Source organism: Scyliorhinus torazame, chromosome 15 (genome assembly GCF_047496885.1).
Source record: "Scyliorhinus torazame isolate Kashiwa2021f chromosome 15, sScyTor2.1, whole genome shotgun sequence".
In the NCBI taxonomy this organism is placed as follows: Eukaryota; Metazoa; Chordata; class Chondrichthyes; order Carcharhiniformes; family Scyliorhinidae; genus Scyliorhinus; species Scyliorhinus torazame.
In genome coordinates, this window is record NC_092721.1 from 178,573,598 (window position 1) to 178,600,416 (window position 26,819).

General features: G+C 42.2%; 1 protein-coding gene across 1 annotated transcript in view; it reads right to left on the reverse strand.

The window, feature by feature from the left end:
* Positions 1-26,819, reverse strand: part of tmem131 (transmembrane protein 131) — a 253,551-nt gene that overhangs the window by 40,452 nt on the left and 186,280 nt on the right. The window contains exons 19-31 of the mRNA XM_072477208.1: positions 25,252-25,338; positions 24,989-25,141; positions 24,697-24,772; positions 24,435-24,552; positions 22,764-22,902; positions 22,537-22,646; positions 20,577-20,643; positions 16,070-16,221; positions 15,652-15,794; positions 13,703-13,889; positions 11,988-12,173; positions 10,866-11,024; positions 6,650-7,242 (exon numbers count right to left, since the gene is read on the reverse strand). Coding sequence (XP_072333309.1) covers positions 6,650-7,242; positions 10,866-11,024; positions 11,988-12,173; positions 13,703-13,889; positions 15,652-15,794; positions 16,070-16,221; positions 20,577-20,643; positions 22,537-22,646; positions 22,764-22,902; positions 24,435-24,552; positions 24,697-24,772; positions 24,989-25,141; positions 25,252-25,338 — 2,170 coding nt within the window. The remainder of the gene's footprint in view (positions 1-6,649; positions 7,243-10,865; positions 11,025-11,987; positions 12,174-13,702; positions 13,890-15,651; positions 15,795-16,069; positions 16,222-20,576; positions 20,644-22,536; positions 22,647-22,763; positions 22,903-24,434; positions 24,553-24,696; positions 24,773-24,988; positions 25,142-25,251; positions 25,339-26,819) is intronic.

The following is a 26,819-nucleotide window of genomic DNA, read 5'->3' on the forward strand; positions in this document are numbered from 1 at the left end:
GAGCGACGGCAATAGTGTGGGTTCAATTCCCATACCAGCTGAGGTTATTCATGAAAGCCCCACCTCTTCAATCTCGCTCTCTCCTGAGGCCATAATCAAAAAGAAGCAAAATTGGGCTCTTACTGTCACCTGTGTTATGTAGTGTTACAGCCCAACTCAATTCAGTTTCCAATATTAACTGCCGTAGGTGTGTCATGCAGTCAAATGACGCACTTCAGCAACTAGAGCAAACTTAGATTGCTTGAAAAACCACTTGACTGGTTCTTACAGCTGTAGGAATTTAGCCAGGGATCCTGCAAAAATCAATAGTCAGCAGGGTGCTGAATGAAAGTGAATTGTCATACATTTCATTTTGATTGCATCTAGTCTGCAAATAACCAAGTATCAGTGGAGTTTTGTATCAACCCTTCTTGGATTTACCAATAGCTACTCTTGCCAAAGTGAATGGCACCTGTGCCAAAATGCAAACTGACTGGCGAATTTTAAAACTGAAGTTACTGCAGCAGTTCACTACAGAGTATAAAGAACGAGAAAGCTGCAGATGATTACAAACACCAAACCTTACTGCACCAGCATTTAAAGTAGGCAACCTGGAAATTAGATCCAGGTGCAGAACTATTCATAGGCTTGGTGGGGCCCTCTTTATAAACCTTTCTTTCAGAACTCAAGCTGCCAATTTGGACCCAAAAAAGTTTGATTAAGGAAGGCTATTACAAAAGATCAAAGCAATTACTAATTGATTTAAACCTCCCCAATCAAGTGGCCTTTGAGCTTTCATATACTACAGGTGGCGTGACTCGGTTACATGGAGTGTACTGAGCTATCAATGTTATTCTCATACGTATTGAAATAAACCAGAGTAGATTATGTACTACGGTTATACCAAGCTAAGTTTCCTGTGGCCTGGAGTACTTCCCAAGAACCCAGTCTCCCAATAGTTAACTGAAACCTCCCATGCCAGCTCCTAACTGAAATTCATTCCTGCCCCTCACCAGATAATGTATGGTTGGATTCAGATTATTGTTGACATCTGATAAGACTACATACTCACCATTACAGGTTAAGGGTGTTCCCTTGAATCTACTTTCTCGCCAACTATGCCTTTCAATTACATGCAGGAAGCCATCAATAGCTATCTGCTATTTGGACAACCGCAAGGACAAGCTACCCAAAGTTAACATTTCTTATTACCTGCTGCAATACTTTGTGCAATATTTCCCACATTGATTAGTCAGAGGGACAGAATTTATAACTTGTATTCTTGACCTTATTCCTTCAACACGGACACGACAAATTAGGCATTGTGGCATACCTGTACTTTCTCTGCAAATCCAATATCAGCAGGAATACATATTATGGCCAAATCTGGCATCATATTAGAGCAAGTTTATTTGGTGGTGGGCCAGTAAAGGAAAACTGGTTTGAAAGATGCAGATACTAGGCCAGGACATTTTTGCAACTGGAAACTAAGTGGAAACAAAGTATTCTTAGGAAAGGAAAATGTGTTTCAATGTAAAATGCTCTATATTCCCGCAAGGTAAAACTGCGGCACTTGGAACATCCTGCTTTACATTTCAGTCTTTATAATTCAAAGAATTTTAAGAGAGGCAGTGGCGTAGTGGTATTGTCTCTGCACTAGCAATCCAGAGAGCCAGGATAATGCTCTGGGGCCCCGGGTTCGAACCCACCAAGGCAGATGGCGAAATATGAATTAAATAAAAATCATGAAACAGTTGTCATTAAAAAAAAAACATCCTTTAGGGAAGGAAATTTGTCATCCTTACCTGGTCTGGCCTACATGTGACTCCAGATCCATGTGGTTGATTCTTAAGTGCCCTTAGGGGTGGGCAATAAATGCTGGCCCAGCCAGTGATGACCACATCACATGAATGAATAAAAATAAATCATAACTCAACAATCCAAAAGAAAAAGTCTAGTTATTTACAGTCATGTTAATGACCTTGTGATAACCTACAGTTTTCATGGTAATGAAAACACAATGTCTGGCAAATATAGCAGTTTTTCAAAGTGCTGGTCATGACCCACGGGTGGGTATTGAAAGGGTCACGGAGCGATCGGTCACACCATTCCCGCAGTGGTCCGGACTGCGGAAGAAGTGCCCAGTGGCTGGTATCTGCTTTTACATCGAAAATGCAGTCCGCTGCCACATTTTAAATGAAAATAAATGAGTGTGGAGTCTTTCGGCCAGAGGCAGCAGCAGAGATCAGGCCATGCGCCCAGCAGATACACCTGACGTCAACTACCCTCCATGCACCTGCTTTGACGCCAAATCTTGCAGCAGAGTAGCCTCCATTCTCCATCTGCAGGCAAGAGGACTTTGAAGATGGATCAGAGATGACCAGAGACTCAAATAGGCAGTGTATCTATTGGACAGGACCTCACAACAGGTGTCTCCAGCAGATTCTGTTAAGGGAAGAGTCAAGGGCAGGTCAGAGCAGTGCTAGTGTTAGCTCTGTGCAGAGCTCCAGGGCCTCTGATTAACAGCTTACAAAACCTAACTCAGGAACACAACAGTATAAGGAGGATTCCTTGAGATATGGCTTTGTGCCAATGCAAATAACGATGCAAAGCCTGTGTGTGTTACATGCAGTGAAGTACTGGCAAATAAGGGTAAAAGTTTCAGATTTTGAAAGAGAAGTGGTAGATGAAAAATTCCTTTTGGAGGTTGAAACCCCACTTAGGGCTGACTCCAAATTAAAAGACTACATTGCTGTAGCTGACCTGTCATAACACATTAAAAACAATTAATAGAATCTGGAATTGAAAGCCAATCAGTTTTGTGAAAACCTTTACATATGCCCTATAGGGAAGGAAATCTGCCATCCTTACCTGACCTGGCCTACATGCGACTTCAGACCCAGAGTAATGTGGTTGACTCTTTATTGTCCTCTTAAATTGCCTGGCAAGCCATTCAGTTCAAGGCAACAAAGTGTTGGCCTTGCCAGCTACACCCACGAAAGAATAAATAAAAAATTATGAAGGCTCCATTTAAGCTGCAGTAAGCACACAGATTACTTTGGATGGTCCAACAGCTGTTCACACCTTGTTAAAAAGTACAATTCTCTCTCAAATCCATTCACGTCACCCAACTTCACCATCCCCGCCCCCTGCCTCTGCAACTCTCGCTGACTGTAACAACTGACAGAAATTACAACTAAGCTAAAATACCGCTTATGACACACCTACAGAGAGCTGAACAGCATTTCCCTTTTCTTTTCTTAAATTTAGAGTACCCAATTCTTCTTTTTTCCCCCAAATAAGGCAATTTAGCATGGCCAATCAACCTAACCCGCACATCTTTGGGTTGTGGGGTCTCTGAGACCCACGGGAAGAATGTGCGAACTCCACACGAACAGTGACCCAGGGCCAGGATGAGAGCGTGAGACAGAGACAGAGAGAGCTAATGAAGGCAGTGACCTGGAAGTGGGATCAGAGGAGGAAGTGGTTAATTTTGTCAAACTCGAGGGAGAATTCAATGAAAGGGCTGACAACAGTGACTGCACCCCCATTGCAATCCCAAAGGATGTCAGTGTCTCAGTCAGACTGGGTGGTGGGCACGGAGCTGTATGGTGATAAAACATTTGAGGACTTTGAGACAGGAAATCTAGTTTGGGCAGAACAGATGAGTTAAGGGAGGTTTTTTTTTTTGAAGAGTGGGATACACTGTTCAGTCTTATTTTTTCCATCCATATGCAGATTAAATTTTGTTGTGCACCAATATCAAGGTAATGCACAGACATGTCACCAGTAGAAACAAAAAAAAAACTAATTATATTTAAAAAGTTACCACAGATATGGAAGAATACCACTCACAGCAACCGACAGGCTAGTTCACAAATTACCAGGTTTACAGAATTCAATTTAAAATTTACAATGGTGCTGTTTGAACTCATGACCTCTAGGTTTTGAATTCAATGCCATAACCACTACACTGCCATACACGAGGCATTTATATTGTAGTGTGTATTTTAGCCATCTGACAGTAGCTGAATTGGCAGCGATTGTTCCAAGATTAGGGGCAAAATTCTCCCCCAACGGCGCGATGTCCGCCGACTGGCGCCAAAAACGGCGCCAATCAGACGGGCATTGCGCCGACCCAAAGGTGCGGAATGCTCCGCATCTTTGGGGGCCGAGCCCCAACATTGAAGGGCTAGGCCGGCGCCGGAGGGATTTCCGCCCCGCCAGCTGGCGGAAATGGCGTTTGTTGCCCCGCCAGCTGGCGGAAATGGCGTTTGGTGCCCCACCAGCTGGCGCGGAAATGCGGCGCATGCGCGGGAGCGTCAGCGGCCGCCGACAGTTTCCCGCGCATGCGCAGTGGGGAGAGTCTCTTCCGCCTCCGCCATGGTGGAGGCCGTGGCGGAGGCGGAAGGGAAAGAGTGCCCCCACGGCACAGGCCCGCCCGCGGATCGGTGGGCCCCAATCGCGGGCCAGGCCACCGTGGGGGCACCCCCCGGGGTCAGATCGCCCCGCGCCCCCCCCCCCAGGATCCCGGAGCCCGCCCACGCCGCCTGGTCCCGCCGGTAAATACCAGCTTTGATTTACGCCGGCGGGACAGGCAATTTCTGGGCGGGACTTCGGCCCATCCGGGCCGGAGAATTGAGCGGGGGGGGGGGGGGGGTCCCGCCAACCGGCGCGGCCCGATTCCCGCCCCCGCCCAATCTCCGGTACCGGAGACTTCGGCGGGTCGGGGGCAGGATTCACGGCGGCCACCGGCCATTCTCCGACCCGGCGGGGGATCGGAGAATGACGCCCAGTGATCCTGTTTCAATTTGACAAGCTCAAAAATAGAAAGAGCCAAAGAGGCCTGCCTTTTGAATTGGTAAAAGAAAAATGTGTGGGATTATAGCGACAATTTAAGAACACAGCCTGAGGAGAGGGAACCAAAAAACACAAGTCAGGTAATAGTGTTCCATTTCCAATGCAATTCTGACGTTTCTGAAGAATTTAACACAACACATCTGCCATTTTCTCATTGTTAACTATTTTTTAATCTACTTATTCTGGATAGGTACTTGACCAGTCCTTTCATTCCTGAAAAGCAATTTTAGGGGTTTGAGTTCACTTTGCAAAACTAAAAATTGGTCTTGTGGCAGACACCTGCTTCTTTTGTAACTAATAAATATTATGTTCGCACCATTCTACAAGTGTGCTACGTCGCTTTAATTTAAAAAAAAATAACAATTGGTTTTTAAGATACCATGCCTCACTTCCACTGTACTGGAGTATTAGATTCCCCAAATCCTCATCCACGTCATGGTCATCTCCAGATTCCATATTCAAATGTTCTCCCAGTCAGCCTCCCATCCTTAACTGCAGTGCAAACTCTGAAGCTATTCATGCCACATCGCAGTACCATCCACATATCACTCCTATCCTGTTCATCTTAGTGCTTAAATTCCTTCATGGGAGCTTCACCACTAAAACGGTCACCCCAACTCTAGACTTCACCTCCAAATTCCACCCCAACTCCAGTCTTCACCTCCAAATCCCAGCCCCAATTCCAGTCTTCACCTCCAAATCTCACCCCAACTCCAGTCTTCACTTCCAAACCCCAAATCCAGTCTTCACCTCCAAACCCCACCCCCAACTCCAGTCTTCACCTCCAAACCCCACCCCAACTCTCAGTCTTCACCTCCAAACCCCACCCCAACTCTCAGTCTTCACCTCCAAACCCCAACTCCAGTCTTCACCTCCAAACCCCAACTCCAGTCTTCACCTCCAAACCCCAACTCCAGTCTTCACCTCCAAACCCCAACTCCAGTCTTCACCTCCAAATCCCACCACAACTCCAGTCTTCACCTCCAAATCCCACCACAACTCCTGTCTTCACCTACAAATCCCACCCTTCTTGAACTTCCATTCCTTGGGAATTTGGAGCAAATCTGGCCCCGTTCATAACATTTAATGATCATGCTGTTCTGAAGAGTCAAATTCGGCTTGAAATGTCAACTGGGGTTTTATGGTCACCATTACGGAGACTAACTTTAATTCCAGATTTATTAATCAAATCCAAATTTCACCAGCTGCCGTGGTAGGATTTGAGCTCTTGTCCCCAGAACATTAGTCTGGACGTCTGGATGACTGATCCAGTGACATTATCACCATGCTACCATCTCTCCAGTAAGCTTTTGACCATTTCAGCTAAAAACACAAGGACTAGGAGAGGGCCCATTCAAGCCAGTTTGGGGCTCTGCTGTTCAATGAGATGGTTGAACTTCCGCCTCAATTCTCCTTTTTCACCCCGTCCTTCGATTTCCTTCCTTAGTGCCAAAAATTCTCAGCAATTTCAGTATTTAGTGGTAAAGAATTCCAAAGATATATTACCCTCCCAAAGAAGGAATTTCTCATTTTGGCCCTAAATGGCTGACCTCTTATTGTTAGATGATGCCAAATTTTAGTCGCTCTAGTTTCTCAGCATCTACCCTGTTAAGTCCATTCAAGAATTTTATATGTTTCAATGAGAACATCATGCTTCTAAACATCAGATAACATAGGCCCATTCTACTCATCCCTTCTTTGGCTTGACACCAGTTTTTCTTAGGCTTTTGTGAAGTTCCCCAAGATGGTTTGTCTATGTTACAGGCACTACCCAAATGTAAGCTGCCGTCTCTAAACAAATGCTGTTTACCTTTATTTTTTGATGCAGGAGATGGAGGCTGTTCTGTGAAGACATCTGGTGATGGAGATTCAGGTAGTTCACATTCTCTGTCCACTGTATCTCCGAGGCTGGTGATATCAGAGTCCTCTGAGCTGTGCCTTGTGTTTGCATTGTCCGTACATGAAATAACAGGTGACAGATGTGACACAGTGTTCTCATTATGCTGCTCCTGTTGCTGAGGCACTGCTGGTAATTGTGGTAATGACTGTAGATCCGGTTGTATTTGTGTCTGTTGCTGGTGTGTTTGGTGAAACGGTCTTGATGTCTTTGATCGCCTGTTTGCTTGGCTCTGGTATGGATTTGTCTCAGAAGCAATAGTATTTACTTTTGTAGCAGATGCAATGGATACTGTTGGGGTAGATGTTCTACCAGTGCTATTTGAGTTATTTGCAAAATTGTTTTTTAGTTTTGGACTGTCAAAGTCTAAAGAGTTTCTGTTACTGTGCAACTGTGATGCAGCAGAGAACTGCTTATGGTTGGCTACACTGGGCCTTGAAGAACCACCTCCTCCAAATACTCCTCTTGAAGAATTGTGATTTGAATCTGATCCAAGTGCATTTAAACTGAAGACAACAAAAAAAAAATGCACGAGAACTTTGAGATATTAAAATAGATCGTACTTACTCATTGCATTTTATTGCTGCAGAGAAAAGCAAATGTTTAAAAGTCTTTTAAAAAATTAGGCCGTATAAAATGAAGTGCATTGTAAAAATCATGCAGCCAGTACCATGACAATTACATGCACTCACACCCCTAAAGTTATCGTAACCTTGTATTTCATTGATGTAACACCACATAAAATAAGCTTGTGCTATGGATACAAAAGTATGACTTTTAGGGTGTCCTAGAGTTTCTGGCACGCATCACAGGAAGACAACAAAAGAAAAATCACTAAAATGACGTGGTTAACAAACCTGCATGCTAAATACTGAGAACCAATAATACTGATTGGATTGGATTTGTTTATCGTCACGTGTACCGAGGTACAGTGAAAAGTATTTTTCTGCGAGCAGCTCAACAGATCATTAAGTACATGAGAAGAAAAGGGAATAAAAGAAAATACATAATAGGGCAACACAACATAAACAATAACATTTGGCAGCCCAGTGATCAAGGGCAATATAGATGAGTTTTGCAGGCTGCTAGCATTGCAGAAGATAGCTCATCCTTTGTTGTGCTTACTAATTTGAATGTCAAGACGCATCAAAAGTTTGACAAAAAAAAGTTGGAAAAAATAGGTAATAAAGTATAAATATAAAGGGATCAAGTACTACGACTGAGGCCGGGCACTGCAAAAGGCGCATCCAGGTTCCCAATTTTGTTCTAACTTGTCCCCATGTAGAATGAGACAACACTGCCTATACTTGAAAGAAGTTAAATTAAAAGCCAACCCGGGTAAACGTTACTCCAGTAAGGGAGAGTAAATATAGGCATGGAAATAAAATAGTATTACAAAGAACAAAGAAATGTACAGCACAGGAACAGGCCCTTCGGCCCTCCAAGCCCGTGCCGACCATACTGCCCGACTAAACTACAATCTTCTACACTTCCTGGGTCCGTATCCCTCTATTCCCATCCTATTCATATATTTGTCAAGATGCCCCTTGAATGTCCCTATCGTCCCTGCTTCTACCACCTCCTCCGGTAGTGAGTTCCAGGCACCCACTACCCTCTGCGTAAAAAACTTGCCTCGTACATCTACTCTAAACCTTGCCCCTCTCACCTTAAACCTATGCCCCCTAGTAATTGACCCCTCTACCCTGGGGAAAAGCCTCTGACTATCCACTCTGTCTATGCCCTTCATAATTTTGTATACCTCTATCAGGTCACCCCTCAACCTCCTTCGTTCCAGTGAGAACAAACCGAGTTTATTCAATCGCTCCTCATAGCTTATGCCCTCAATACCAGGCAACATTCTGGTAAATCTCTTCTGCACCCTCTCTAAAGCCTCCACATCCTTCTGGTAGTGTGGCGACCAGAACTGAACACTATACTCCAAGTGTGGCCTAACTAAGGTTCTATACAGCTGCAACATGACTTGCCAATTCTTATACTCAATGCCCCGGCCAATGAAGGCAAGCATGCCGTATGCCTTCTTGACTACCTTCTCCACCTGTGTTGCCCCTTTCAATGACCTGTGGACCTGTACTCCTAGATCTCTTTGACTTTCAATACTCTTGAGGGTTCTACCATTCACTGTATATTCCCTACCTGCATTAGCCCTTCCAAAATGCATTACCGCACATTTGTCCGGATTAAACTCCATCTGCCATCTCTCCGCCCAAGTCTCCAGACAATCTAAATCCTGCTGTATCCTCAGACAGTCCTCATCGCTATCCGCAATTCCACCAACCTTTGTGTCGTCTGCAAACTTACTAATCAGACCAGTTATATTTTCCTCCAAATCATTTATATATACTACAAAGAGCAAAGGTCCCAGCACTGATCCCTGTGGAACACCACTGGTCACAGCCCTCCAATTAGAAAAGCATCCCTCCATTGCTACTCTCTGCCTTCTATGGCCTAGCCAGTTCTGTATCCACCTTGCCAGTTCACCCCTGATCCCGTGTGACTTCACCTTTTGTACTAGTCTACCATGAGGGACCTTGTCAAAGGCCTTACTGAAGTCCATATAGACAACATCTACTGCCCTACCTGCATCAATCATCTTAGTGACCTCCTCGAAAAACTCTATCAAGTTAGTGAGACAAGACCTCCCCTTCACAAAACCATGCTGCCTCTCACTGATACGTCCATTTGCTTCCAAATGGGAGTAGATCCTGTCTCGAAGAATTCTCTCCAGTAATTTCCCTACCACTGAAGTAAGGCTCACCGGCCTGTAGTTCCCGGGATTATCCTTGCTACCCTTCTTAAACAGAGGAACAACATTGGCTATTCTCCAGTCCTCCGGGACATCCCCTGAAGACAGCGAGGATCCAAAGATTTCTGTCAAGGCCTCAGCAATTTCCTCTCCAGCCTCCTTCAGTATTCTGGGGTAGATCCCATCAGGCCCTGGGGACTTATCTACCTTAATATTTTTTAAGACACCCAACACCTCGTCTTTTTGGATCACAATGTGACCCAGGCTATCTACACCCCCTTCTCCAGACTCAACATCTACCAATTCCTTCTCTTTGGTGAATACTGATGCAAAGTATTCATTTAGTACCTCGCCCATTTCCTCTGGCTCCACACATAGATTCCCTTGCCTATCCTTCAGTGGGCCAACCCTTTCCCTGGCTACCCTCTTGCTTTTTATGTACGTGTAAAAAGCCTTGGGATTTTCCTTAACCCTATTTGCCAATGACAAATTGATTCTTTCAAAGGCAAATTAGATATACTTATTTCAGATAATACTTTGGGATGCAATATAGGAATACTTTGAGAGACATGATATAAAGTACAGCATGCTCACGAAGAACAGGTGAGTTTGCACCTATGATTCCCAAAGCTTTCCATCACTGGGGGTATCCTCATTTCATGCCTGGATCTGTTGTAGACCAATTGATAGATATGTTGCCATGATTAATCAACAACTTTGATTATTGTTATATTATGCGACTACAAAGATGGTAGATGGACCTTGGTCTTTTCACACCTTGCAATTATTTCTACGTTCTAGGATACTCATGGTTCTTGTAGGATGAAGGGGTCTAAAGAAATTCCAGGAAGACAACTTTGGCAGTCTGATGCCATGAAAATTTATAATTACACTTTCCTCATTAGACTTTCCCTATTTGCAGAACAGGATTTTTTTTTAAATTCATTACGGGATGTGAACATCACTGGCTGGGCCAGCATTTATTACCCATCCATAACTGCCCTTGAGAAGGCAGTGGTGAGCTGCCTTCCTGAACCGCTGTAGTCCACGCGGTGTAGATAAGCCACAGTGCAGTGGGGGAGGGAGTTAGAGGAATTTGTACTAGCGACGTGAACTAATAGCAACATATTTCCCGGTCAGGGTGGCAAGTGGCTTTTTGAATTAGTCACTGTAAACTAATGACCGCTTAATGTGCTGCATGGCATAACACCCTTACTGCTTAAACTGCATATCCCAAACTCAGAACAACAAACAAAAATCTAAGCAAAACATGTGGTAAAAGGTAGCTGCAATCAGATCAATACAAGCAATATATTCTGAAAAGTCCAAGGAAAAATACTTCCAAGCAAAGATCATTATACCTACTTTCCATCTGATGAAATACCAACTATTCTCCTGAGATCGAATGTCCTTCCCATGTCGAAGGGAGGATTGGATCCCTCTAAAGACAGACGCCTTTTGAAGGGCTCCCATATTCCTTGAGCTTCTAAATAAGCTGTTCCAATCACCAAAAGGAACAAAACACTGAAAAAGAATTACAAATGAAATAATAGTTTGTACTGTATCAGTTTCTCTCCTCTTTTATACTTTGCACTTAGCAGGTAAAGAAACCCAGAAGGGAAGGAGCTTCAGCCCAAGTACACCCTTCAACTATAGTTAGGATATTTAGCAGATGCTTGGAATGGCTTTTTTTTTCTTAGTTTCAGACACTTAAGTGAGCAACTGAGGCTTGTTCTGTGCTGTACACAAAGTAATTTTATCATCTGTAACTTCTGAGGGGTTAAACCCATGCTTGTTTGCTCCTCAAATTACTAGTGAGTGTTTCCTTTTCAAGAAGAGTACAAATGGGGTCTAGTTGGAATATTGGTGTCTTCAAGATGACAGACCAGGTGAAGGAAAAAATGAGGTCAACCTGCTGTTGTAATTTGATACATGAACCAGGTAATGCTTCAGAGGATTAATAAAGGACCAGGTCGTTTGGTTACAAAGGGACTGGTATTCTTCACACTTCAATCCAAGTAGAACTACGAATAATTATCCGAAACAATGGTCTTTGATAGGAAGCAGTCCTCTTGTATCATTTGGTTGTTCCCCAGCACACAACTAGCACTCCAAAGCTTTCACTCAGACAAACTGTGCCCAAGTGCTCTGTCCTTGGGTAAATGGGATGTGTCCTCTATTGAGCAAACGGGAAACGGGGATGGTTTAGTACAGGGCAAAATTGCTGGCTTTAAAAGCAGGTCAAGGCAGGCCAGCAGCACGGTTCAATTCCCGTACCAGCCTCCCCGAACAGGTGCCGTAATGTGGCGACTAGGGGCTTTTCACAGTAACTTCATTTGAAGCCTACTTGTGACAATAAGAGATTTTCATTTTCATTTACTGAGAATAAAATATGGCGAAGGATTTCACCAGCCAAACAGGCTTTTCAAGGTCCACGTGATATATTCAGCAGTAGGTTTTGAATGTTTCACAGTCTTTAATAGATACCTCATTATTCCTGAGATGATCACATACAGTCCCAGCTCCCAGTTGGGTCTAGGCAGGGCCTCTGCACATGTTGCCAACATATGATAAGGAAGTGATGCATTTAATACAAAAACAAATTGGGAGCCTCCTGCTGTAACAAGTTTTAGTTCACGGATAACTCTGGAGGCAGTGAAATCTGGTGTAAACCTGAAAATAAAAATGCCAGGATTCATATAAATAGATTATGACCATAAAACACTCAGATTAAAAGCATTACAAATGCATATTTTAGTACTACAAACCAAGCTACATCCTAATGGCACAATTGTACGCCCACGCTTCGCCCGAAAGTCAGCTCGCCAAGGCACAGCGTGACAATAGAAGACAGAGACCCAATTCCTGGGGTCGACCTGGCTCGCAGTGCCTTGCGAGATCTAATGCGATGCAAATTCCAGCCATTGTGCACGGGATACTTCTTTTTTTTAAAAAGCAAATCTGCATAATAGAGTTCACTCATCACATTTACAGAGTTACCAGAGGTGTGGGATCTATCATCTTTGCCACGGAGACCTCGGGCGAGCGCCTTTCAGTACTGGTCTCCACAAACGGGGACCAGACAGAATGGCAACATGGGGGGGGGGGGGGGAGAATCCCAGGGGATCGGAGGCCCCCAGGTGCACTGCCAGGGTGCCACGTTGACACTGTCAAGGTGCCAAGCTGGCATTTTCTGCGTGGTGGCAATCGGGCTAGGGGTGCCCCATGCAGGTGTTTGGGGGAGAGCGTAAAGAGAGAGAGAGAGAGAGAGAGAGAGAGAGAGAGAGAGAGAGAGAGAGAGAGAGAGAGAGCGAGAGAGAGCGCGCGAGAGAGAGAGCGCGAGAGAGAGAGCGCGAGAGAGAGAGCGCGAGAGAGAGAGAGCGCGAGAGAGAGCGCGAGAGAGAGAGAGCGCGAGAGAGAGAGAGCGCGAGAGAGAGAGAGCGCGAGAGAGAGAGAGCGCGAGAGAGAGAGAGCGAGAGAGAGAGAGAGCGAGAGAGAGAGAGCGAGAGAGAGAGAGCGAGAGAGAGAGAGAGAGAGAGAAAGAGAGGCGAAGGATTCGCTTCGGGAAAAAAGGGTGTCCCTATCTCTCGCTATAACGTTACAGGTTTCAGCGAGCGGAGCTCCTCAGTACACAAAACAGGGCTATATGCGGCTTGGCCCTGCGTTTCCCGCTGAGGCACCCTTTCTAACGTGAGTGCCGATTTATAATATTGCGTTTCTCACCGCTGCGAGCATCGGGAAACACATGGCTAAAAGCGCTCGCTTAGTTAAATGGCGCCCTGTCATGTAACATTACAATGACAAAAACTAAATCCCAGGAGGTTTGTGGATTTATAGCTAACCAATTTATGCTGTCTGATTTTGAACCAATAATCCAAGCACACATTTTTTTTTTCTTCATTTTTTTTGTTTAAAGTGCTCTGCTAACAATTCATGTATTTAAAAAAGTTATTATACAGACTAGTTTATTACAGGGTGGCCAGAGTATGCGTGTGAAAACAACTGTGTTGTAAGTAGGCAACATTAAGTAGTTGCTAAACATAGTAATGAAAGTTGGTCTGGGTCAATGGACTGAACTATTGGGCTGTTTTTTCTTTTAAAGTTACATTTCAAAATTAATGGTAATGTAGCATCGCCAATAATGCATGGATTGAACAGCCCTTCAAATCAGCCAGACCAAAATAAGAAGCTGAAGGACTCACAATATAATAATGTCTTTAGAGGCATTTGGTTTTAGTGCAAACTCTTGACAGTTTACAACTTTGAAGCCGTATCCTTCACAGATGTATCCACTGATTTCCATAGACTTGACAAGAACTGGAAGTTGTCCTGTATTTTCTACTTTAAAAATTCTCCTCAATGTGAAGTTCGGCTCTTTCATTTTCATTTCTGCAATTTAAAAAAAGTTAATTAGCCTTCAATGAAATACGTGAACATGAAAGACTTCCTACTTTCTCCAGTCCCCCATCCTTTTATCCATAGAATCCCTGCAGTGCAAAAGGCGGACGTTCGGTTCATCGAGTCTGCACCGAATGTCTGAAAGAGCACACTACCTAGGCCCACTCCCCCATCCTATCCCCGTAACCCCGTCTAACCTTGGTCACTAAGGGGTAATTTCTGCATGGCCAATCCACCTATCCTGCACGTCTTTGGAATGTGGGAGGAAACCGGAGCACCCGGAGGAAACCCACGCAGACACTGGGAGAGCGTGCAAACTCCACACAGTCGCCCAAGGCCGGAATTGAACCCAGGTCCCTGGCATTGTAAGGCAGCAGTGCTAACCATTGTGCCACCCTTTTTCTACTTCTTACGGGTGTACAAGTCAATTGGTTCTAGAACTCCATCCAGTATCTCATACACTCTTCATGCAAGCCTAGGTTAATGCTGCAAACAATTGTGGGTAGCGCTGTGCCAATTGCAATCTGCCATACATGTACCATTTCCTAAAGCAATAATTAGACTAGAATTGGAACCTGAAGCTGAATTCCTTCCCCAAGCCCAGTGGTACAGGGCTGTTTATAAAATGTTTTGCGGTTCGGTGGCAACCTAATTAATCATTGGTCAAAGGCTGTACCTGGAACCTTCCTGATCTATGGCATAGTACCAGTCTGAACAATGTATTATTTCACAAGGCTGCACATGTCACTGGTAAAGCCAGCATTTGTTGTTCATCCCTAATTGCCCTCAAGGTGGTGGTGCTGGACTGCTTCTTGAACCGCTGTAGTCCGTTTTAATCAGTAAGCCCTCAGAAATTTGCCGATGCATTTGATGTTGCAATGCCATTCGTGGCATATTGCTTTTAAATGCAGGCTCAGATTCTTCCTTCGTTGGTTGAAATGGTTGAGCTACTTGTGATATTTTACAGCAAAGAAAATAATTTATATCCCTATTGTTAAAATTTGCAATCCCACACTGGTACTCTATTTCAGCTGATTCTTTCCAAATTTATTACATATAAAAAAGGTTTAATTTTTACTAGATTTGAATTCAAGCAGAATTACTAGGTTGTGAGCAAGGTTGGAGGTGCCAAGTTTCTGATGAGCCATTAAACCAGGGCCTGTTTAGTTGGACTATTCAGAGCAACAGGTTCTCCTACTGTGCTGGCTAGCATTCATCTCTGCCATTTACTGCACTGGTTGCTATTCAGTCCTTGCTGTGTGAAAATTGGTTATCACAATTGCTTACAAACTGTTAAGATGCTCAAAAAGCAATTAATTGGTTCCAAAGCTTTGGAAATTCCTGACCACATCAAAACTGTTCCATGAAGGCAAATTCTTAAATAATGTACGGGAGACTTGGTTTCATTAACTTCTTGCAAGGCTAGAAGGCTCCCATTTCAACTTCATTCCTAGTCCTTTGCTATTTCACAATAACAAGTATATCAGATACACCCACCTCTTTTTCTTCCAGAGTTCTCTGTCTGAAGGCAGGTCCTTAGCAATTATTCACCAAACCACAGAAAGAGCCAGATCGGTTTGTTTTTATAAAAACCTACAGGCAGGACAAGGTGGTAGACCCGGAGTCTACCTCAGCCACGACAGGGATCGAATGCTGTGCTGTTGCCGTTAATCTGAACCACACACTAGCCATCTTGCCAACTTGTGCTAACTGACCACTGCCCTCATGGTTTCATTAGTGCCAAATGACTTACTATCTGAACAGTCTTTAAGCAAAGCTTCATTAATTTTGAAACGTAAAGAACTTCCGGGACCAGGATGCTTCCCTGCAACCTTGAGGCTCTCAGTTGTTCCTTGTCCTTGTACCACAACTGCATCCACTACTGTCAGATTGTTTCTGCAGAGTAAAGAATTAGTTGGTAAAACAATCTCAGATTAAACTCCTGAAATAATTCAGTAAAATAAGCACCTTTCCCAATTCAATAGTCAACAACCCTGAACAGTTCACCAGCATGATCAAAGGTTACATGCATTGAATTTACAAGCAACACATTTTAAGCAGTTGTTTTATTTTGCAAAATGCCAAATTAGAAGTGCATTCCAAAACCCTCCACAAATGAGAAAAACTGGAGGCTTAGGGAATCAAAAGTCAATACAGCAACAAGAACACACCTTATAATAATTAAGGACATCACAGTTCTGTTGTGAACTGGTGTAAACTTCACTGTCACAGCTCTTCTTTCACCAGACTTCAGAATTACATTTAGCACAGATTGCCGTACAGATCCTTCTACAAATCCTGAAGAACTTTTAACGGATGATGTCTAGAAACAAAAAGGACAAGTGAGAGGGAGAAGGAAAACAAAAGTTTAATTTGCACTCTTGTATACAAAAAAAATAATTTCCCCTCCCTACATCCACCACTCCCCACCATGTCTCAGTAGATGCTGCATTCATGTACAGTTTTACATGCCTAAGCAACAGTTCGCAGAATTAATATTTCCACTTACACCTCTACTTCGAAAATCATTACATATCACCAACTTAAAATCTCGATTTAAAGAATGGTTTTGACGAGTTGGTCATCGAAACAAGATATTCAAATAAAGCTAGATAAAAACAAAACAACATACAGCCTAGCCTGAATTAGGTGCTCCATGCTGTTCTTAGTCGGTCCAATTTCATGGGCAGCACTAAGCACAGTTCTTTAGAAATATTAGTTAGGTCCTGAAAAGACAGAATACAACTTGATCCCACATTAGTCAACAGGGACAGCATCATTGACATGCATCAGCACAGAATGAAGCATCAAGGTGTTTCTCTCACAGGAGCTTATAACTGTGTCTTAGCCAGCTAACCACAGAACTGTGACAACAGTCAGGAGGTGCATAATTTTGACTGAACCACTGCAATTTACTGAATATCACTACATACAATAAATAGTACATTAGAATACAAATCGGAAAGCTGATTAATAGTAGGCTTGCAGTATAGACACGGAAAGGTACCTTATTTATTCAAAGAATCAGAAATTGCTACACACCAACCAGCATCACAAAGTTATCAAATCTAAACCTTGCTCTTTCTCCATAACTTTCCGAAGTGCTTGTGCGTTCCCTTCTTAAATGCCTGGCTAGACTTAAAGTAGTTACAAGTGATTTCCTATATGAAACATCTCATCGTCCCGGTTCAGTACCAATTCTAAATGTAGAAGAACACAAGAACTAGGAGCAGGAGTAGGCCATCTAGCCCCTCGAGCCTGCTCCGCCATTCAATGAGATCATGGCTGATCTTTTTTGGACTCAGCTCCATTTTCCAGCCTGAACACCATAACCCTTAATCCCTTTATTCTTCAAAAAACTATCTATCTTTATCTTAAAAACATTTAAAGAAGGAGCCTCAACTTCTTCACTGGGCAAGGAATTCCATAGATTCACAACCCTTTGGGTGAAGAACTTCCTCCTAAGCGCAGTTCTAAATCTACTTCCACTTATTTTGAGGCTATGCCCCCTAGTTCTGCTTTCACCCGCCAGTGGAAACAACCTGTCCGCATCTATCCTATCTATTCCCTTCATAATTTTATACGTTTCTATAAGATCCCCCCCCCCCCCGCATCCTTCTAAATTCCAACGGGTACAGTCCCAGTCTACTCAACCCGTCCTCGTAATCCAACCCCTTCAGCTCTGGGATTAACCTAGTGAATCTCCCCTGCACACCCTCCAGTGCCAGTACGTCCTTTCTCAGGTAATGAGACCAAAACTGAATACAATATTCCAGGTGTGGCCTCACTAACACCTTATACAATTGCAGCATAACCGCCCCAGTCTTAAACTCCATCCCTCTAGCAATGAAGGACAAAATTCCATTTGCCTTCTTAATCACCTGTTGCAACTGTAAACCAACTTTCTGCGACTCATGCACTAGCACACTCAGGTCTCTGCACAGCGGCATGTTTTAATATTTTATCATTTTAATATTAATCCCTTTTGCTATTATTCCTACCAAAATGGATAACCTCACATTTGTCAACATTGTATTCCATCTGCCAGAGCCTAGCCCATTCACCTAACCTATCCAAATCCCTCTGCAGACTTCCGGCATCCTCTGCACTTTTTGCTTTACTACTCATCTTAGTGTCGCCTGCAAACTTGGACACATTGCACTTGGTCCCCAACTCCAAATCATCTACGTAAATTGTGAACAATTGTGGGCCCAACACTCATCCCTGAGGGGCACTACTAGCTACTGATTGCCAACCAGAGAAACACCCATTAATCCCCACTTTTTGCTTTCTATTAATTAACCAATCCACTATCCATGCTACTACTTTACCCTTAATGCCATGCATCTTTATCTTATGCAGCAATCTTTTGTGTGGCACCTTGTCAAAAGCTTTCTGGAAATCCAGATATACCACATCCATTGGCTCCCCATTATCTACCGCACAGGTAATGCCCTCAAAAAATTCCACTAAATTAGTTAGGCACGACCTGCCCTTTATGAACCCATGCTGCGTCTACCCAGCAGGACAATTTCCATCCAGATGCCTCATATTTCTTCCTTGATGATAGATTCCAGCATCTTCCCTACTACCGGAGTTAAGCTAACTGGCCTATAATTACCCGCTTTCTGCCAACCCCCCTTTTTAAACAGTGGTGTCACGTTTGCTAATTTCCAATCCGCCTACCCCAGAGTCTAGTGAATTTTGGTAAATTATCACTAGTGCATTTGCAATTTCCCTAGCCATTTCTTTTAGCACACTGGGATGCATTCCATCAGGGCCAAGAGACTTGTCTACCTTGAGCCCCATTAGCTTGCCCATTACAACTTCCTTAGTGATAACAATCATCTCAAGGTCCTCAGCCATCATAGCCTCATTTCCATCAGTCACTGGCATTTTATTTGCATCTTCCACTGTGAAGACCGACCCAAAAAACCTGTTCAGTTCCTCAGCCATTTCCTCATCTCCCATTATTAAATCTCCGTTCTCATCCTCTAAAGGACCAATATTTACCTTAGCCACTCTTTTTTGTTTTATGTATTTGTAGAAACTTTTACTGCCTGCTTTTATATTCTGAGCAAGTTTACTCTCATAATCTATCTTACTCTTCTTTATAGCTTTTTTAGTAGCTTTCTGTTGCCCCCTAAAGATTTCCCAGTCCTCTAGTCTCCCACTAATCTTTGCCACTTTGTATGCTTTTTCCTTCAATTTGATACTCTCCCTTATTTCCTTAGATATCCACGGTCGATTTTCCCTCTTTCTACCGTCCTTCCTTTTTGTTGGTATAAACCTTTGCTGAGCACTGAAAAATCGCTTGGAAGGTTCTCCACTGTTCCTCAACTGTTTCACCATAAAGTCTTTAGTCCCAGTCTACCTTAGCTAGCTCTTCTATCATCCCATTGTAATCTCCTTTGTTTAAGCACAAAACACTAGTGTTTGATTTTACCTTCTCACCCTCCATCTGTATTTAAATTCCACCATATTATGATCGCTCCTTCCGAGAGGATCCCTAACTATGAGACCATTAATCAATCCTGTCTCATTACACAGGACCAGATCTAGGACTGCTTGGTCCCTCGTAGGTTCCATTACATACTGTTCTAGGAAACCATTGCGGATACATTCTATATAAACTCCTCCTCAAGGCTGCCTTGACCGACCTGGTTAAACCAATCGACCTGTAGATTAAAATCCCCCCAGTACCAATTGACCAAGCAGTAAAAATAATCTTTCATTATGCACACTTCTATTAAATCCCACTTTTGACCTATGGATTGAATACACGACTAGTTTTTCCAAGCTGGTCATAATTGAATTATCCAGTCATTGGTGGTACTGTAGTAAAGTCTACTTTGCAACCCTTCTGTGGTTTAAGCAGCCTATCTATGAAAGGTCTCAAGAATTTGGTTGCCGTTGTTATGCAGGGAAATAATCCTGCACGTAGAGTGCATCACAGCTTCCTTTTCTTCTTGCCATTTTTCTCCCGATCCAGTATAAACTAGAGATCAAACATGGGATCTTCCCAACTTATATGGCTGAGTTACCCACTTAGCAAATTCAGTTAATGGGGGAACCAAAGTTTAACAAAATAATTTCTATGTTAACATTTTCTCTCTACTATGTCCATCATAGCAAACATAGCTGCCACATACTACATTTTTGTTCCTTATGCATCATAGAACATAGAACAAATGCTCATTGAAATCAACAATATCCATTTTTATAGTCTTTATCAAGAACCACAACTATTCTAAGAAACATCAACAACAAAGTCTGCCGTTTAAATATATCTTATTATGAAAATTATCTTGAGGGGTCCATTAAAATTGCATTTGAGGCCTTAATAGCAATCATATAGATTAGCAAAGCTGCTTCTCTCCCATTAAATTTCAATTCCAGGCCTTTATATCAGCTACTGAATTTAATAATTTAGGAAGGCATCCCAATTTTGATGGGAGTATCTTGAGCCTCAAAATTCTTTATTTAAAAAAAAAAAAAAAAAAATTTAGAGTACCTAATTCATTTTTTCCAATTAAGGGGCAATTTAGCGTGGCCAATCCACAACCCTGCATATCTTTGGGTTGTGGGGCAAAACCCACACAAACATGGGATGAGCCTTAAATTTAACCCTCAGATGGAGGCATGTGTTATTCTTGGAGAGCAACTTATTTCACTTACATGGTTACTGACGATCTTAAATTCAAAGGTTTGTGTATCCAGATTTGCATGCTTGCCTAAGTGAAGCCTGAAATTAAAGAATAAAAGTTACAGTTACTGCAGAAACTATGCCTAAATCTTACACATCACTAACCAGCATGTTTCAGACCATGTATCTCAAGGTGTCTACCATAAGTTAGATGCCTGTGTTAGCACTCCATATTTTTCAATGTATTAATCATTATCACAATTTGAAATTCATATCAATAGATCTTTAAAATCTAATTTAGAAACAGTTTAAAATTAATTAGTGATAACATTACTGGTTTACTATGCATTAACACAAGTCCGATTCTGGTTGAATTGGACAGGGACAGCTGGCAATTATTAATTTTTAAAGGTATGAAATAAGAATTGTCCTCAACAGGAGCAGTGTTTCCTTTTTCACATCATCACATCATGTTGTTGTCAAATTATAGGGCACCATGGATGGTACTGACAAAAACATTTTTAGGTACTATACATAATGAAGATCAAGACGTTATACAGAATTATTGCATTTGCACCTTAACACGTCCATGCAATGTTATTTCCTACTGCTCTAAAGCCATAAATATATTCAATAATTCTTCAGGCAAAAAGGTGGCTAATGCTTATTTTACAGAAAATATTCTACATAATCGACATGGATTCATAGAATGGTTATAATACAGAGGCAGTCATGCGAACTATTGTATATTGGCGACACCAACAACTAGTTAGCCTTTTAACAACTTATATTTCTGTACTGGAGTGGAGGAAATGGGACAAAATTAACCAGGTTTCCTTCTGATGCTCGAGATGGGGTCGAGAGAGAGATGGTTATGTTAAATAGTGGAGAAATAATGAAATTGAAACGCAAATACATACCTTTCCATTAACTTCTCTGCAAGAACTCATCCACTCTCACTCCCTTTCCTCCACTCTCACTCCCTTTCCTCTAGTAACCCTTCCCTCTTCAGAAGCTTATCCAATTCTCTTCCGCAAGCCAGAATGGAACCCGCTTCCATCAGTCTCGAGCAGTGCATTCCAGACCCTAACCACTTGCTATGCAAAATATTTTTCATGGTATTGTTGAAGATTTCTTTGTGATTCACAAGTCATTGTCCTCTGCTTCTCAGTTGTTCTGTCATGAGAAAGAGTTTCTCTCTCTAGCTAATCTGTCTAGACCCCTCATGATTTTTAATACGTATACCAAATTCTCTTCTAACCTCTTCTCCAAGACACCCAATTTTCCCAATCTAACCACCCAACTGAAGTTTCTAATTCCTGGAATCATTCTGCGGTGACCAGAATCAGATACAATGCTTCAGTTGAGACCAATGAATTAGGCTTTGTAAAAGGTTCATCAATCCTTGCTTTTATACTCTAGGCTTCTATTTATTAAGTCTCTAATCCCTAGTATTCTTGAAAAAACACTTTCTCAACGTGCCTCTTATCTTTGATGAATGCACTTAAACCCTCAGGTCTCTCTTCTCTATTCCTGCACCCTTTGGATTGGATTTGTTTATTGTCATGTGTACTGAGGTACAGTCAAAAGTACTGTTCTGCGTACAGTCCAGGCAGATCATTCCACACATGAAGGAAAAAAAACATAGGGCAAACATAAATACACAATGTAAATACATAGACACAGGCATCGGGTGAAGCATTCAGGAGTGTATTACTATTCAGTAGAGAAGGTGTGTGAAGAGATCAGATCAGTCCATATGAGGGTCGTTTAGGGGTAGAAATGTACTCTATTTTATATTATATGCATCCCACCCAGTCTTGGTGGCACCAACAACTAGTTAGCATTTTAACAACTTATATTTCTGTACTTGAGTGGAGGAAATGGGACAGAATTAACCAGGTTTCCATCTCATGCTCGAGATGGGGTCGAGAGAGATGATGGTTATGTTAAATAGTGGAGAAATAATGAAATTGAAACGCAAATACATACCTTTCCATTAACACATCTGCAACAAATGAAGGATTGGGATACAATGCTAATGGAAGAAGTTGGGCATACACTGGTATGTCGGCTGGATTTTCTAAAATTAGTTCTTTATCCTGCAGAAAATGAAACAGCAATATTTACCAATTGAGCTAAAATCACTGCATGGCACAACAGGTTTCATAAATTTAAATCCAAATATTTTATAAGATACACTTGCAATAAATACTTACTGATGTGCTATTTGTGTTTGTAAGTGGGAAAATTAAATCTCGTGTTGTGTTGATCAATGATGGCCACACAAGTTCTGACGTGATTACAGCTTGAACACTTTTCTGTAGGTCTGTATCTACTTCAAAGACAACATCCATCCTTAAAAAAGGAGGCAAAAACTAGTCAAAAAATGCATGCAATCATTAAAGATACACACCGTCGTTTTACAAAACACTAGGAGTACAATATAATTAATTTTAAATGATTGCAATACAAGGTTAAACGTTGTATACTGCAATACTGCGACTTCTGCCACTTCACCAGGAGTGCAAACTAAATTTAAATGAAGTGGCTCCATTCCAATCATTTTCACATATGGTTAATGTGGTTGACCGCATGTTATAAGCAACATTTATTTGTGTCTGTATGCCTGCGGTGATCAAATATGCCATGCCTGCTGACTCGACCAAACTATTTAATTGGTAGGGCTGCGAACCAGAGGTAAGTAAAGTGACAGAGGATAAAAGATAAACTGGCACCAGTCATGCTACCAAGATGAATGGTGATGAAGTCACCATTACTTACCACACCCAAATTCTATCTTGTTTCAACCAGCCACACATCAAGGGATGCCAGATTAGAATGCTTTAAAAAAAATACTCCTGCAACTTGATGTACTAGTAGGTAGTGTCCTGTGCATGCAGATCAACTACAGGCTCAATATAGTTTCACTGTGTTTTGGAATCAAACTGCTTTGAGCACAATGCCACCATTTGCTGGCTTACCCAGTCTACTAGCTAGCCTCTCCCTTCCTCACACATGACCTCTGCCAGTCAGGAACTAACCAGCTTATAGAATGCAAACATGCAGCAGCATAGAATTTTCTGCAATTTTATTTTGAAATGCATCTTGGGTTCCAACTTCTAGGCTGCAGTCTTCTCTATTGCTTCCCTTCATTGGGTGTCTTTTTAAAAACTTATTCTTTCAAGTGTTGGGAGTGTTGCTGGAAAGGAGAGCATTCGTTGCCCATCCTCAATTTCCCTTGAAGTGAGCGGCTTGCCAGGCCTTTTCAGAGGGCACTTAAGAGTTAACCCGTGGATCTGGAGTCACATATAGGCCAGAATAAGCAAGGATGGCTGAATTCCTTCCCTAAAAGGACATTGGCAAATCAATGATGGTTGTAATGGTCGCCATTACGGAGACTAGCTTTCATTTCACCATTTGAACCCATGACTCCAGAGCCTCTGGATTGCTGGTCCAATGACATTACCACTTTCGTCTTTCTGCCCAGAGAAAAAGGACAATGGCTATTTAATAGATACTTTCAGACTGAGCTGATACACCACAACCCCCCCTCCGAGGAAACAGGATGATGGCATTCAAATTAATTTTAAATCAGAAACCCCGGGAATGGAAATTCACTTAATTAACCAGGCTGAATTTGAACTTCCAGAGGATTTGGGTCAAACGACAGTGCTCCAACACACCATCACCAACATGTGATGGGATGGGTATAGAGGGTACGCCACTAGGAAGTGCTGAGGGTTTTGGCCACGGGTGGTATCATGACTGGTACAGGTTTGGAGGGCTGAAGGGCCTGTTCCTGTGCTGTGTTATTCTTTGTCCTTTTAGAGCAGTGGTCTTCATTTAAACAATGACATGTTTTCAACACTAAAATGTAAGGAACTTACTTGTGCCCTGAGTTTTCTTTAAGTTCTGTCCATTTTTTGTACAAATTCTTATACAAATCCCAGTCTGCATCCCATGCATCATCTTGCATTGCGAGGCTATGTTGCAATCTTAATTCCGCTGGGAAGGCCGGGGGTAAATTGAGAGGGGAGAGAGGTTTTGTAGAGACAAAAAAAAAAAAAAAATTCAATGCAAAAATTATCAATATTTTCCACATTTATATTTTCTTGGTGAAATTACAAAAGATGAATTTTAATTACTTACATTTAGATAAAAAAGGCAATCCCACATAACAATAATCCCCACATTGTAAGCCAGCATCAAAATAAATATTTGCTATCTGCAAAAAAGATAAAATATAATTAATAAAGCAAGGCAATACTCAAGTTACACCAAAGCAAACAATGTTTGACTTAGCATTGCAACAAAATTTTTTTTAAAATAATGCAGGCAGTTGAGTATGTCTAAAAGAGTAGTATAGTTGAAATGTGGAAACGGGTGTGGAAACAATAACGAGATTATCATGCACACTACACAAATGCAAAATATGACAAACCTTGGATTTCTTTTTCGATTCTAAATCATCCTTGTTATTTTTCATTCTTTTGTAGTAGAATCGCACATCTTCTGTTAGAGGACGTATATTTTGTAGTTTCACCTTCTGTGAGAAGGAACTCATTATATTTAAACTATGATGAACTACTTTCCCCTGTAAAATAAAACATTCATAAGCTTACAAATGAGGTTCAAGGAAGCATTTAACAAGCACACATCACCCCACCAAGAACAGTAAAATAGCAGAAATGAGCATCATCTTACTGGAAATGAGCCTGGAAGAACAACGAGTTTGGGTGAGCAAACCAAGGAACCTACAGCAATAAGTGCTTTCACTTGGATGGTTAAAATCTGTATAAATAAAAATAAAAAAAGATTGTTAGCTTACAGCAAATGCAAGTGACCACTAAATATAGAAATTTGCTAATGAACCTTCACCCTAATAAAATCCTCACCATCACACGAATTCCAAAATAAATTAATCAGATTCCGGCTGAAAAAAATCTTCCTCGGGCTGGTTTAGCACAGTGGGCTAAATAGCTGGCTTGTAATGCAGAACAATACCAGCAGCACGGGTTCAATTCCCGTACCGGCCTCCCCGAACAGGCGGCGGAATGTGGCGACAAGGGGCTTTTCACAGTAACTTCATTGAAGCCTACTTGTGACAATAAGCGATTATTATTATATGAAGAAGGAAAAATCAGCACAAGAGTACAGATTTTGCTTTCCAAATGCATGTAGAGGATATAATACAAGTCTCAGGGGCAAGGAAACATCTAGAGCATAACTTCCAGTATAGTTTCCAGGTTAGATCAATTTCTAGCTTAGTGACTGGATATTGGAATACAGAAATACAATGCAAATTTCAACATTTGCTGACTTGGGAGGTGTGGCAAACAGTGAGGGTGACATCAGTTGACTGAACCAGAACATAGATGGGTGCTAGATAGGCAGACAAGTGACGGAGGGAATTTAACAGAGCCATGGAAGGTGATCTATTTTGGCAGACGGTATAGGGAGAAGTGATAGAGATTTAAAAGTGTGCAGGGATAGAGGGACCTGGTAGGTATATGTACAGAGATCTTTGAAGGTGGCAGGTCATATTAAGAAAGTAGTTAGCAAAGCATAAGGGATCTGTAATTAATGAAGTACAAGAGCTGGGAAGTTATGCTGAACCACTAGAAAGCTCTGGGTAGACCCCAACAACAGTATTTTGTACAGAGCTGGTCACCACACCTTAGGAAAGGATGAGAGGGCACAGATAACTAACAATATTTCAGGCATGAGGAATGTTAGCTACAAGGTTAGGTTGGCGATGCTTTAGAGTCATAATGTCAGTTTTTACAGCATGGAAAGAGGCCCTTCGGCCCATCGTGTTTAAGCCCACATCTATCTACTCTAATCGCATTTCCCAGCACTTGGTCCATAATCTTGTGTTGTGGCATTACAAGTGCTTGTCTAAATACTACATGTTGGAGGGTTCCCACCTCTACCAGCCTTTCAGACAGTGAGTCCCAGATTCCAACCACCTTCTGGGTGAAAACGTTTTTCTTCACGTCCCGTCTAAACCTCCTGTCTTTTACCTTAAATCTGTGCCCCCTAGTTGCTGACCCCTCTGCTCAGGGAAAAAGTTCCTTCCTATTGACCCTATCGATGCCCCTCAATTTTATATAACTCAATCAGGTCCCCCCCTCAGCTTTCTCTGTTCCAAGGAAAACAACCACAGTCTAGCCAGTCTCTTTTGATAGCCGAAATCTCCAGCCCAGGCAACATACAGGTGAATCTTCTCTGCATCTTCTCTAGTGCATTCACTTCCTTCCTATAGTGCGGTG